Here is a 14,466-nt window from a genome sequence, read left to right as displayed (position 1 = left end):
TTATTAAAAAACAACGGCAACACTTACAGTAATAAATGATACCATTTCCAAAAGGCCAAATTGTGCATTTGATTTTAATTTTTAAATCAATATAATATTACCAATAGTTTTTGAAATAATCGATTTCAAAGTTAAAAATAGGCGAAAAAAAAATTTTTTAAACTCATTTTATACTATTTTTGTCCAGACTGTGAATTTTAGTAAATAAATTACTTAGACACAAAACTGCCTCAATTAATTCCTTATCGAACAGTGAAAACTTTATGTTTCTATGTCTTCTAGTTTTTTGGGAAAATTGAATTTATTTTCTATCAGAAACTGTAAAAAATCGAAAATGGGTAAAAAATTGTCGAAGCTAGAATTTTTTCAATGGGTGAAGGTCCAAAAAACCGTTTTTTGCCCGTAACTCCAGATTTTGGGGGTGTTAGGGGATTTTCAAATACCGTTTCGTATTCAGTGCGACTTGCTCTACAAAACCTGATAGGTCTCCGCCCGCGTATATTTTAAAACCTCATTTTTGTAACACCGTGTAATTTATGTTGAATATAAACTCTTATTCCCTACTTTTTCCTCTGCGTAAACTGTCACATAAGGATTTATGTAAAACTTAAATGCTTAAGTTTCGATTCAGCAAACGGGTCTAGGTGCACTTTTGATGGATTTTAATCTAAAAATGCAAAGTTGTGAGTTTCGATCATAGCTTTCAATTAAATAACTCATCAAAAATAACAACAGAAATGCTTTTAAACCTAAAAAATGATTTCATTAAGTACAAAATGCAATGATTTTAAAGTGCGGAAAGTCATTAAACTAAGTGACTTTTTGCAATAACGAAAACTCCTAAGTGGTACTTGATAAAAAATTTGCACTGTAGAAGTTGGCTATGAGCCAGGTGTTTGTTTACTAAAAAAAACTAAAACTCCGTTCAATAACGGATAACAAATACAATGTATTTTGATATTCTATTCGAATTCAATGCAATTTTTTTTCAGTTGTCGGTAAATTTAGTTACATTCGAAATTCGTATGAAGTTTCTTAAGCTATGATTACACGGTCAACGAAATCGGTCAACGCGTTGACTCTCTGACGTAAAAATGACGTCACAATCTGTCTCAAGAGTGTCACGTCGTGTGATCGTCAACGAAAACTGCTGTCATTGCGTTGACGGGTACGAGGACACTCGCGTTGACACATATTTTTGGGTCAACGCATTGAATGTTTTCGATGACCGTGTAATCTCTCTGTCAATGCCATTGGGACGCGTTGGCAGGGTTTTAGGACTGGGTGTCATCGCAATGACCCTGTCCCAGCGTTGGTTGACGCGGCAGAATTTAATACCGTGTCATCGTTTCAGATTGACATTGTTTTTTGTATAGAAATGTGATGAAAGTTGGATGGGGAAAATATTTTGTAGGGCGATTTTTTGAATGGAGTACCGTTTTGGAGAGAGGAGGTTCTCATTTCACTTTTTTTTATTTTTTTGACAAAAAAAACTTTTCGGTATAGCCAAAAATTTTTTTTTACAAAAAACCAAAAACCATTCGTATATTTTAAACTACATTTTAAGACCATAACCATTAACATTGGGTGCGGCGTTCCTATGAGCTTTCTATGAGAGCTTTTTTCAAATCTCATTTTCTCTGCTTTTTTTAAAATATTTTTGGAAAATTAAAATTTTTGCTTTGTGTCAAACAGTGTGATCAACAAAGTTTTGCGAGTCAACGCGTTGACACTGCTAAGTAAACGTCACGTTGGCACACCTGCGCGTGAACGTAATTTAGGACAACATTGACGCAATAGTGTCAATCGTGTGATAGTCAATGTTTTATGCATTGACACTATGAACGTTGACGGTGAGATGACAGAGAGAATATGGATTTTTTCTTGACGTCATAGAGTCAAAGCGTTGACCGATTTCGTTGACCGTTTAATCATAGCTTTACTGATTAAGTGGTGAAGTTTACTATATAAGAGGTACGACATACAGGTTGTATTGTGTTGTGTTTAACAATAATTGTTCCTTTGTTATTAATTTATACATATAACTAGAATTAATCATGGAATCAGGTAGAGGTCAGCAAATCTTGGACCTTTTTGTGAAAAAAAAATCAGATTAATGTAAGTTACCATTAGATTAAATCCATTTTGTACATGAAAATAAATAACGACATTAATAACCTGCAGGAAAATAATAACATTTCTATACATGAGGAACGAAGAAGCTAACCAGCTACTAAATAACTTCGATATATAGCCCAGGCAAATTATTCAAAATATGGTCATGAAATCGCATTTTTCGCGGGACAAAATTTGTTTCATGGAATGTGTTCGGGTGTATGTCCTCATCATAAAAGTCAATTTGTTGGGATGATAGTGCGTCGGGAGAAGCCGCCATCTTGGAAAAGTGGTTGGTTCCGTTTTTATTTAATAGCTCCATTTTTAATTATTTTAAACAAAAATGACCAAGGACAGACTTATTCACAATAGAATTATCTAAAAAATGATGTACGAATGAATTCCGTCAAAATGTCATTTTGCCCCAACCTCGCGAGACAAGGTTGGGGCAAAATGACATTTTTTCAAATATCTGACGAACTTTTGATTTGTTTGGAAAATTCTTCAAGAATGAATTATAGCACTTTTAATCCACAGTACTATGCCCTCAATTGTTTTTATAACCATCATTTTGTAGAAGTAACCTAACGTCGAAGTCAAGATATATGATTTTTTAACTAAGAAAATCGGAGATTTCTAATTCAACTAAACAAACAAAACAGTCTCGAAAACATATGTAACTGGTTAAACATATATTGGGTTCCACTAATCGCATTACTAAGATTGCGGTCTTCAAATTAAGGAAAAATGACAGAGCATCAGTTCATATATTAAGAATTTTAAATGGTGTCAATTCAGCCTTTTCATATGAATTGGAAAACTCACGTTATTTAACTTCCGGAAAGCCATATAAAGCTCAACTTTAAAGATTCCCAACTTTTAATTCTATATTTAGACGCATATAGTTATAAAACTGCTTACTTATATTTTTGTTATAAACTTGCTTTCTTTCTCACTTTTGACTAGTACAATGTGAACTTCGACGTTAGATTGCTTCTACAATATGATGATGAGGGCTCATTTTATAGATGATTAAAAGTGCTCTAATTCATTCTTGAAGAATTTACCAAACAAATCAAAAGTTCGTCAGATATTTGAAAAAAAAGTCATTTTGCCTCAACCTTGCGAGACAAACCAGGACTTTTACCAACTATAAAATAGAATTTAATTAATTCACGAAATTTATTCGTATACCATTTTTTAGATAATTTTATTGTGAATAAGTCTGCTCTTTGTCATTTTTGTTTAAAATAAGTAAAAATGGAGCTATTAAATAAAAACGGAAACAACCTCTTTTCCAGGATGGCGGCTGCTCCCGACGTCCTATCATCCCATCCAATTGACTTTTATGATGAAGACATAGTTAACATTCCCATAGGAGTCATGAAGGGCGATATCTTCTTAAAATACCTAACAAAAGCTAACAATAGGTGGCACAACTTGACTAGCTGCGTCATATCCAGAAAAATCTGGCCCACCTATAATAAATCCAAAACATATGATCTCATCTCTAGACCCAGAAAAGAAATTAGTAGGATGGTTGCGGTATGTACGGGACATTGGCCGATAGGAGAACACGCAGCAAAGCTAGGTATTCCTTACAACAGCTTTTGTCGCAGTTGTTTGAATCAGCAGGAAAAAGAAACGGTATTCCACTTCCTATGCCAATGTCCTGCCCTTGCTAGAAGTAGAGTGTTCTCTCTGAGCAGTGAATTTTTCAACGATATAAATAACATCTCAGAATTAAATATCAAAGAATGAGATCAATCATTCCTCAATGCAACGAAGTGGTTTTAGGCCAGCCTAAACACTCGTTTGTATTGAAATCACATTATTTCAATTAATATATTTATAACTCATAGGTTTCACAAGTTTTGTATCAAAAAGGCACTTTCTGCGCTAATTGGGTCATCAAGCTAGGCTGCTTATGACCGCCATCTCTACCTACCTACCTATGATGAGGACATCCGACACCCGAACACATTCCATGAAACAAATTTTGTCCCGCGAAAAATGCGATTTGATTTACTTATTTGCATGGGCTAATAATGAATCTTCCTATTATTTTTGCTGAAGACGTTTCATACGTAACAGAAAACCAGGAAGCCTTGGATGAAACTTGGAATCCTGAAGATCATTACACAGCCACACAAAAAAATATAAAAGTTCTGACCTGGGGTTGCGACTAGGTTTTTCATATAGTTTTTAGGTCGCTGAAACCGAATCCAAAGTCCGTTTTGCTCCATCACGTCAGGTTTTCGAGATAACCTCATAAAATGTCACGAAAACAAAAAAACTTTTTCTCTGATCTGGGTGTGCGAATATATTAATCATAAAGTTTTTGGATCGCTGAATCCAGATTCGAAGTCAATTTCGCCCTATCACGTCAGGTTTCTGAGATATCCTCAAAATAATCTCAAAACCAAAAAAACAAAAGTTCTGATCTGGGGTTGCGACAAAGTCTATTTTGGCGTATCACGTCAGGTTTTTGAAATATCCTCAAAAAATGTCTAAACTCAAAAAAAGTTCTTTTCTGACATTTTTTGAGGATATTTCAAAAACCTGACGTGGAACGGCAAAATAGAGTTCGGATTCGGTTTAAGCAACCCAAAAACTATATGAAAAACCTAGACGCAACCCCAGATAAGAAATTTAGTTTTTTTGGTTTTGACATTTTTTTAAAAGTTGATGTCTCGCGTTTGCGCCGTGCAATGCCCAGGTCAAGTAAATTATTTATAATCAAAAGAGAAATTTTTTTTCCCTTGAAATATATTTATACGCATTGCATGAACCTAAATTTAGCAAACAAAAGTGTAAAATAAAAATTAGAGACCAAAAACACGAAAAAACACAATGTTTTTTTTTATAAACAAATTGTTAAAAAAATATTTATTGTGAAAATTTTATTGAACTTTTAGGTTCATGCAATGACCAATGAGTTAACGAGTAATTTGCACTTTATTTCAAGTCGATAGCTTCATTAGTTTTTGAGTTACGTTGCACGGCGCGGAAAAAAACGTGTTTCGAGAAAAATTCGTTTAAAGTTTTAATTTTTGTACTGTGGTAACCTCGGAACGCAAGGGTTTCAGGACTATCTGGGGACTTTTGAGGCTTCATTTAAAGCTAAGACCACTAAAAAAGTTACTTCGGTAGATAAATCATATTTTTAGGCAAAAAATTTATAATGCAAAAATAAAAAATTAAATTAAATTATTAATTAAAATATTAAAATTAAATTAATTGTAAAATATTTAATTAAATTAAATTCTTTACAAAACATGCTTTTATAAACGGCCGATGAAACTGGCTTCGTGTTATCCTCTCCACATTTAATTTCATATAGCTGAAACATTTTCCTTATGCTTAGTTTGGAATCCAATATTTTCTGTTATTTTCTTTTCTACAGTAATGGGACCCCACTGCAGGAAATGATTCAATGTGAGATCTGACCAATGCCAAATCCTCTTCGTTGGTTTTATTTTGAGGAGTTTTGTGAAAGGTTTCCAGTTTCTTCAAAATCCTCCAATATTGCGTTAGCCTTGTGTGTTATAATTTAATGGAGACTTATGTTGTGTAGCGCACAACATACGTTGACAATCTATGCGGACTTTTAGGGGTCATAATGGAGTAGAAGAGCACCCGATATACAACGAAATCTACCCTTCAAACGCTCTCTGATCTTTTTCTTCTATATTTTGGGCTTTGTAATGATATTTATTATAACGACTTTCCACACTATTGAAAAACGGCATTTTAAATGGGTCCTAAGCCACGGTTCCAATGCATATCCTACATCACCTACAGGAATACAATGAAAATAAAAGAAACAATTAAAGTAGGTGGCCACATGATTACGACCGATGAAAATTTTCACAAATTTTTTACGCTAAAAACTAATTGAATTTTAATTTTTCTGTACAGTAATAACGAAGAAAAAAATAAAAAATATTATTATTACGGCTTTCTACTATAACATATGTAAGAGTGTCATGTCCTTCCTAAGTAAGACAAATTAAAGAATAAACAGGCTTGGTAATTTTCCGGGGATGAATTCCACAAATAACGCTCTTTGGGGATTCTTAGGCGAAATGCTGCAGAAAACCTTATACCAATAATAATATTTTTTTTATAAATTAATGGCTAAATCATTACAAGCACGGAACAACAACTCATTTAAGTAAAAACAGAGTTCTCGAAAGAATAAAGGCATTTTGGCAACAAAAGGAAAACACACGAAATACTGAAAAAATTGTGGTCTCCTCTATCGTTATCAATTTTTTTGACTTTGCCTCTTTAAAAAAAAATTAGTAGTGGCATAATGTTTTATACAACCGTAATAATATTGCATAGTATTAGAGAAGGTATTATCATTAGAGTCACCATTCTACAAAATGGAGTAATAAGTTTTTGACGTTTAATTTTGCAAAGTCAAAAGTAACAACAATTTCCAAGACAAATTTGTTAACAACAACAATTTCAATAGGACAGCTGTCAAAAACTTAGGACGCCATTTTTTTTTAATTTCATCTGAATGTTCTCGATACAGACTTTCTTTCTGTGATCATACCTTCTTTTCTTATACCATGATAATACTGTACAGAAAAAATAAAATTAAATTAGTTTTTAGCGATGTAGTTAAAGAATTAGTGACGAATTTTTGAAAATTTCATCGGTCATAATCATGTGGCCACCTACTGTATTAAGATATGAAAACATTGATAACAGATAATGGCTCCAATTATTTTTACGTGGGTTCCATCCACACATCCAATAACACCAGGAAACTCTGTTCTTTCATAAAGTTAAATTTATATATTTGAACCACCTCATCGTTAATTTGAAGAGTTATTCATTTTGGCCAGAAGACTTCCTCTTAAATGTCCAAGACTTCTTAAAGTGTAGTTGAAAATGTTGACCGGCTAACTGAAATTTAGAAATCCTTTTCTAAAATTTCAGCGAAGAATCTTAAGCAAATCGCAAGTTCTTGTTCTCAAGAAACACTTTCCGAACGATTAGTGACAAGAAATTTTTCTTTTGTTTCCCTCAAAACATGCAAACGCAGATTTGTTGAGGCGAATGTTTTTTTAAAACCTTTAATAAAAAAAAAACTTTGAAATAATTTTGTGAATTTTATGCAACCATTTATGCTTATCTACTCTCGTTGCTTCTGAAAGTAGATTTAGGGCGATTTTATTCACTCAAAGTTGAAAACAACTCGAGGATTTTTATTTTCAACTTGAGAATTCAATTTTATTCACTGAAAGTTGTTTCATTTATTATTTTCATTTTTATTTCAAAAGTTTGTTTTAATTTTAAAAAAGAAGAAACTTTTTATTGGAGAATAATTAATGTTTTTTTTTTTGAAAAATTATGAACCATTGTGTCAAAACAATATTTTATGATGCCGAAATTGAGATCATCGGTTTTTTTTTTAACAGATTACATTTTTTTTCGAAAAAGAAGTCAATCGCATATTTGTCCATATTTTGTTGAATAATTTAAAATAAATAAAAAAGTGATGTGTGACAAAATTGATTTTTTTTTCGCAAAAAAAACATCGGTTCAAAGTTTCTTTTCGTGAGCTCGGAAAATCTACTTTTTTTTATGTTTGATTAATTAAACACAACATGATATTCGAAACCATCAATTTAAAAACAAACGATATCATTCAAAGTAACATTTGAAATTGATATTTTATTTTATTAACTGTCACAAATATCTCAGGAATATTTTTTAAACGGCAAGTTGGCCAACTTTTGGTTCGAGACTAGGGAGCTAAAAAAAAATTATTGAAAAAAACAAATTTTCAACTTGCGATTTTAATCTCGAGTTTGAGCTAACTCTCAAGCTTGCCAACTTCAGAGTTTTTCTAAAGTTGAGTAATAGTGAATAAAATGGCCCTTAGTGTTATCTTAGTGTTAAATACATGTTTTTGTATTTAAGTCTTCTGCTTTGAAAATTAAAGCAACACTATCCATTTGTAGACAAACTAAAAAACTTTCAAGCATCACAAAGATTTTCACTTATTGAATTAATCTAGATGATTGTATGGTTTATTTTTTTTTTTTTTTCTGAAGTGGATACATCGAACGAAATCTAGTTTCTAATAGAAACGGACTACGGTTTCGGAACTTCTTCGAACGGATAAATCGACAGGGCTGATAATATGAAGCACAAACGTATTTCGATCTTTTCAACATTTCAGATGACAATAATAATAATAATAGAGTTTCCGCATACCATCCTGGCTAAAGCCAACAGTAGGGGAGAGTGGGGCACATTTGAACACTACATATAAAATTTTAGTATATCAATCTTTTTTGAAAGTATTTCGATATTTGAACCCGTCAACACGATATCCATAAATGTCAATGACTTTCCATCGTTATCTCGGCTGATTTTCAGATTTATAGGTGGAAGTTGATTTTTATAGTGGTTTTGCATTATTTCAGTTTTTTAGTTGTAAGAGTTTAAAAAAAATTGGTACGTGATTTCAAAACGCAATACAATTTTTATTAATGGTTAATGAATTTTAAACTAAATGACGGTGAATTTTTGAATAAATATATTAATGTTAAATAATTATTCAACATTTTATGTCGTTGACACAGTTGGGGCAGTTTTGAACAAGTATGATGGGGCACTTTTGAACATGTTCAAAACCGCCCCGAGCAGTTTGTATCAGACATTTTAAGGACATTTGAATGTGTTTTATTTAATAAATCGTAATGTTCTTATAAAAAAAATAATGAAACTAGCATTTGTGGGCAAAATTTAAGAAAAAATGGGAATATGTACAACATAATTGAAGATTCAAAAAAATGCCTGAATTCTTCAGGTTCTGCTAGTCTGTTCTTGATGAGAACTCGATTATATACCGCTTAAGCGTTATAGAAATTAAAGTCAAGCTACCTACACCAATTAATGCTCCTGGTACATGAAGAACATCCGTTCTGTTAACATTTGGATTTAATGTCTAGAAATATAGGTTGATCGCAAAATAAATCTATTTTACTCTGAGAAGCATAAATAGTATGAATACCATTTTTCTAAGATATGTTTTAAATGAATTTTTCTTGGTTTTTGTTTTTCTTTTGAACTTATAAATGTGATAAACTGATAACTATAGTTTAAATTTTATTGTTATTTTTTCTGAGTTTTTATTATTTGTTGGTTAATCGAATATGATATAATAACACCGGCACACAAAAAAAAAAAGTGTCATGTACCAGGAACCAGACCTATCTTTCTATATGTTTTTGGACCCGCTGAATCCGAATTTCAAGTCCGTTTGGACCTGTCACCCTCCAGTTTTGAGTAATATGCAAAAAACTCAAAAAAAGGAAGTTTTTTGACTTTTTTGGGGTCTTTTTTACACTTTTCTCAAAACTGGAGGGTGACCGGGCAAAACGGACTTGAAATTCGGATTCAGCGGTCCCAAAAACATATAGAAAGATAGGTCTGGTTCCTGGTTCATACAACTTTTTTTTTTGTGTGCTAGCGCTGTCGCGACATGTCGCTGTCATACCCGGCACACAAAAAAAAAAGTTTCATGTACCAGGAAGCAGACCTATCTTTCTATATGTTTTTGGGAACGCTGAATTCGAATTTCAAAATTCGAATGAAAAATAGTGGACGACAACAGCTGTGTTTTCGTGAGAATTTGGTTTAGTAAAGTAAAAACTTTTCACAGAAACCACCCCAAGTCAATCTGGTTTCAAATATGCTATTCATTTTAAATAATAACACTTTGACAATTTTGTGGTAAAATTGGCATTTCAAACTACATTTTGACGTCTAGCGCTACGTTTGTTACATTTAACTACGTTAACTACATTTAACTACGTTTACTACCTCATTTATGTAGTAGACGTAACAAATGTAGAAAATAAAAAAAAAATCGCATTTTTGCCATCTCTGCACTAGTCCTTTGACTTCTATTGGTAAGATAAGATTCAAACCATTTCCATTCACGATGACACACACCATATAAACGTAATTTGCTCAGTAATATTTGTCTATCAATCGTTTCAAATGCTCTTTTCAAATCAAGAAACACAGCAAATATCGAATGTCCACAGTCAATCAAAGGTGACAAAGGTGTGTATCAAGCAATAAAACTTGCGCATCTGAAATTTTGGGATTTTCTCAGACTTTTTCTTTTAAGATTTTTTCATGGAGATTTTGTCTTTATCCAGTTCTGCCTTGGGATTTTCTTTTTGGGTTTTGTGTTTCATCAGTCATCACCAACCTTGTTTTTTTTTTTGTACTGTGTGAAAAAAGTGCTAGACCGACAAAAATTGGGTCTGCTTCGGGTTAAAATTGAAAAATTTGAAATTTACTTACCATGGATTAGAACTGATATCAAGGAGGTCTTCGATAACATTAGGTTCCTCCTTTCCTTCTCCGATTAGCATTAAAACGGACATTATACATCGAATCTGATGCCATAAGAACGAATTTGCTTGTATTTCCAAATAACACATTTTAAAGCTGCCTTTTTCATTTTGATTGGGGCACTCATTTATGGTTGCAGAATATATCTTTCGTTTATAATTCATGACGCCATTATGAACATCCATTTTGCAAAGGTTTCTAAAGTCTGCATCCACAGACTTGGTGAGCAATTCACATCCTTCACGCATTGATTGTAACTTCAAGTCTCCGATTGGGAAGAAATAACGATAAGTTCTCTTCTTACAATCAAATCTTGCGCTGTACTCCTTACAACGTAGTGGCATCCAAGCGATACATTGGATATTTTTGGGAAGAACTTTGTTAAGAAGACCGCAATAATCAATTTCATTTTTAATCGTTTCATCAGTAAAGTGTTGATCTTCTGGGAATTTGCTTCTCAAATCAATTGATATAACCTGACAAAATGCGCTCACCTCTTTGTCCGTTCGGCCACATCGATTATAGTTCGAGGTTTCTCGAGATTCAATGAGACATGTTCGGACAAGTGATTTAAAGATGTGATACTCTAGAAAATGTATGAAATATGTACATAGTTTCTTCAAGATTTTTATTTACCTACCAATTGTTTTGTTAGAATCTTCTTGACATGCTAAACCATTGTAATCCCAACCAAAATAGAGAAATTTAAGTAATACGTGGCGCTTTGAAGACCTAAGAAAGGTCCTTTTATAACCAAATGCAATTGAATGTAAGGCCGTGTGTGAATTGCGTTAAATAGTTAACACCGTGTAAAATTTTTGACACTATTGAGGTGAATAAAAAATGTTCAGCTGTTAAAAATTTATTGGGCTCTGGGACCTGGTTAAATTTGAGTCAAATTTTTTAGGAGATGGTTTTATTTATTTTTTTTTTATTAAAAAGGAGTTTCATGGCAGAAAAGAGGCAGAAAAAAATATTAAACAATAAGCCATACAGCTGAAATTTTTTTGTTCACCTCAATAGTGTCAAAAAACGAGTGTGTGTACACATGTACACGCGACTGAAGTTATACTTCTCACTCAGTATATTAAATGAATTGTGTGTATTTTTTAACGTACTGCGGCGTACTTCATTTTTAAATACTAAAGTAGTACCAACTCTAAAGGTGAAACGACAGCCCTGCTGCCAGGGCCGTCTTTTACTATCCTGGGGCCCTTGGGCACACAAGAATTTGGGGCCCTTCTGGAAAGTAAAATTAGTACAATGGTTGGCTAAAAGGCAATGGGTGGTTAAAAAGGCGTGCCAATATATCGTTCCATATAAAGTACCTAGTGTGTATTATTGGCAGGGGGTGCCAATAATACGTGCAATGAGACATCAATCTTGCCACTGCCAATAATTGTACCTACTTTTATACTGCCAATAATTATACCCTGTACACTGAACCAAATCCTTACGTAAATAAACGAAAAAAATCGTTGAGACAACGAAAATTTAATTAATTTTCGACTGATGATAAATTTATTTGGCTCAACGAAATGGCTTTCATACGCTAATGAAGAACTTCATCAATTAACGAAAACTGTCGTATTTTAATTAAATTTTTCTTAAAAATTTTTGATCGAGAATTAATGAATTTTTACATCACTTCACGAAATTTTTTCATCAATTAACGTAAACAACGAAAGTTTCGTTGGGCCAACGAAAATGTAGTGTATGAAACGATTTTCGTAATTTTACGAAATTTATTATTTTCAGTGTATCCGTTATAAGTTTCAGTTTGAAGAATTGGAAAAACAGAGCTTAAACGGATTGATAGATTTGCTAAAAAATCGATACAAACGATTTGTACGTGATTTCCAAAAGAGCCGTTTTTTTATTTTCATTTAATATCTTCTTTTCAACGAATATCTCCAATATAAAGTTTTCGAGATATTGCAATTTTGTCTAAAACGGATAAAAAGAAACATGTAAAACTGCAAATAAGGCCGCACTTTTGAAATAAGAAAAATATTTTTTTTGATAGTTATTAACGGTACCTACTTGCCATAAAACCGATTTCTTAATTAAAAAGAACCCAACCGATTTTAATGAAAATTTTTACATAAAAAGGTTTAAAGCTTAACTATGTACATACACCACTTTTTGAAAAAGTACAAAAGTGAAAAGGTTTTTTTCTGGCTATCGCAATTGTTTTGTGATAAAGAGTATGCAAATTGGTTTTTAGACCAAAAAATAAGCTTTCTGCATCATTTTTTTTAATTGTTCATCTCAAAAAACTATACAAAAATGCGTTTGAAAATGTTCATTTTTGTACTTTTTCATTTTGAGTCAATGTAGTTAAGCCTTTATGCTGATATTAAAATTAAGAAAACTTAAAAAAAATTATTTTTGGATTTAAATATTTTTTTTTTTTTTTTTTTTACAATTTTTTTTGAGGTTATTTAATGAATTTTATGTGTCAATCTTCAAATACGATAGCAATTCGCAATTAAAATTAAAAAATGTTTGGGGTGCCAGTGCCAACCATTTTACCATGGGGTTTTCCATTGAACCAAAACATCGATGTACCGTCGACAAGCCGGCAATAGTATTTTCTTAAACGTTTTTCAACGGAAAAAGTATTGATGTTTTTTTGCCGACGAATTGATTCTTTTTTCGTCTTTTAATACGAATCTACACATATTTTTATCTACACTGATTTTAAACACACTACAAATTTGGCAGTTTTGCAAACTTCAAACGAAATTATTTTTTTAAGGAAATAGATAATGGAAGAGAATTCGTTAATTTTATTAATAAATAATAAAAAAAAATATATTTTTCTTGTTTTTTGAAAATATTATTCTTATTTTTTGGAAAATTGAACTTGGGTTTGGTCGTTTGGATTTAAAATTTTGTCCTCATACAACGCCACATAATTTGTTTTCATTTTGAAAACATATATTTTCCGTATAGGTGTAGAAAAAACTTTGATTGTTTGGTTGCCATATAAAAACTAAAATTTTTTGGTAAATGGTCTGCCTGACAAAAATGTTTTAAGAATAAATGTGTGAGAGAAATTTTCGTTCCTTTGGGGCCCCCTAAGAATGGGGGCCCTGGGCACGGGCCCCGTGTGCCCTTATGGTAAAGACGGCATTGCCTGCTGCCCAAGTCTTGGAGATGGCGATCGCGTCATAATCCCTTTGACATTCTTGTCAAAAAACAAATTTTCATACCCACCGTCCCATAAGTATAACTTCAAAATTTTACACGGTTAACTATTTAACGCAATTCACACACGGCCTTAAATATTCTTACTTACTTGCTGAAATCGAATTTTCGCTTATTTGTTCTGTCCACCGATTCGTCTTTTGGATCCACCGTATCTCCGGCATCGGCGTCAAGCTTCTTTTGTAGAAGATTTTTTAGTTGAATATTATATGCTTGCAGTTGAATTACTTTATCAATTAGTTCTGCTTTGTTTAGACCTTCAAGTTCTTGACGCGACAAATGCTTTTGCCTTTTTTTAACTGAAACTTCCATAATTTATTTTTATTTTTAACATAAACAAATGAAGAACACGTTGACGGGATTGACCATAGACCATAAACAAAAAATAGCAAGACTGGAAACTTTCGTACGTCTTTCCCCCCAAAACCCTTTTGTTTACAGTTCTAGCAACAGAACAGCTGTCTGTGAATATATACCCCGTTTGTATGACCGATTTAAAGATCGAATTGAAACTGAATCGGAATTTCGATCCAGGTATATGGAAGTACCAGATCAAGGAATCGAATTGAAATAGAATCGAAAACACAATTTTTCTTTTTAATATATTTGCAGTAAAATAGAAAAATCTAACCAAAAACAAAGTGCAAGCAAAACTAGATATCATAATACATACATACAGTAAAATTTGCAAATAAGAAGACAATCACACACAATTTCCACCATAAATTATATCTCGAGTAT

At 32.3% G+C, this 14,466-nt stretch overlaps 1 protein-coding gene across 1 annotated transcript in view; it reads right to left on the bottom strand.

Annotated features, from left to right (window-relative positions):
* The window catches only part of LOC129906524 (tRNA pseudouridine(38/39) synthase), a 39,577-nt gene extending 25,440 nt beyond the window's left edge, over positions 1-14,137 (bottom strand). Inside the window, exons 1-3 of the mRNA XM_055982309.1 lie at positions 13,817-14,137; positions 11,153-11,244; positions 10,462-11,098 (exon numbers count right to left, since the gene is read on the bottom strand). Of these exons, the coding sequence (XP_055838284.1) occupies positions 10,462-11,098; positions 11,153-11,244; positions 13,817-14,037 (950 nt within the window). The 5' untranslated portion in view covers positions 14,038-14,137. The remainder of the gene's footprint in view (positions 1-10,461; positions 11,099-11,152; positions 11,245-13,816) is intronic.
* Between the last annotated feature and the right edge of the window lie 329 nt (positions 14,138-14,466).

This window comes from Episyrphus balteatus, chromosome 1 (genome assembly GCF_945859705.1).
Source record: "Episyrphus balteatus chromosome 1, idEpiBalt1.1, whole genome shotgun sequence".
Taxonomy (NCBI): Eukaryota; Metazoa; Arthropoda; class Insecta; order Diptera; family Syrphidae; genus Episyrphus; species Episyrphus balteatus.
This window is presented reverse-complemented; position numbering and strand designations above follow the sequence as displayed.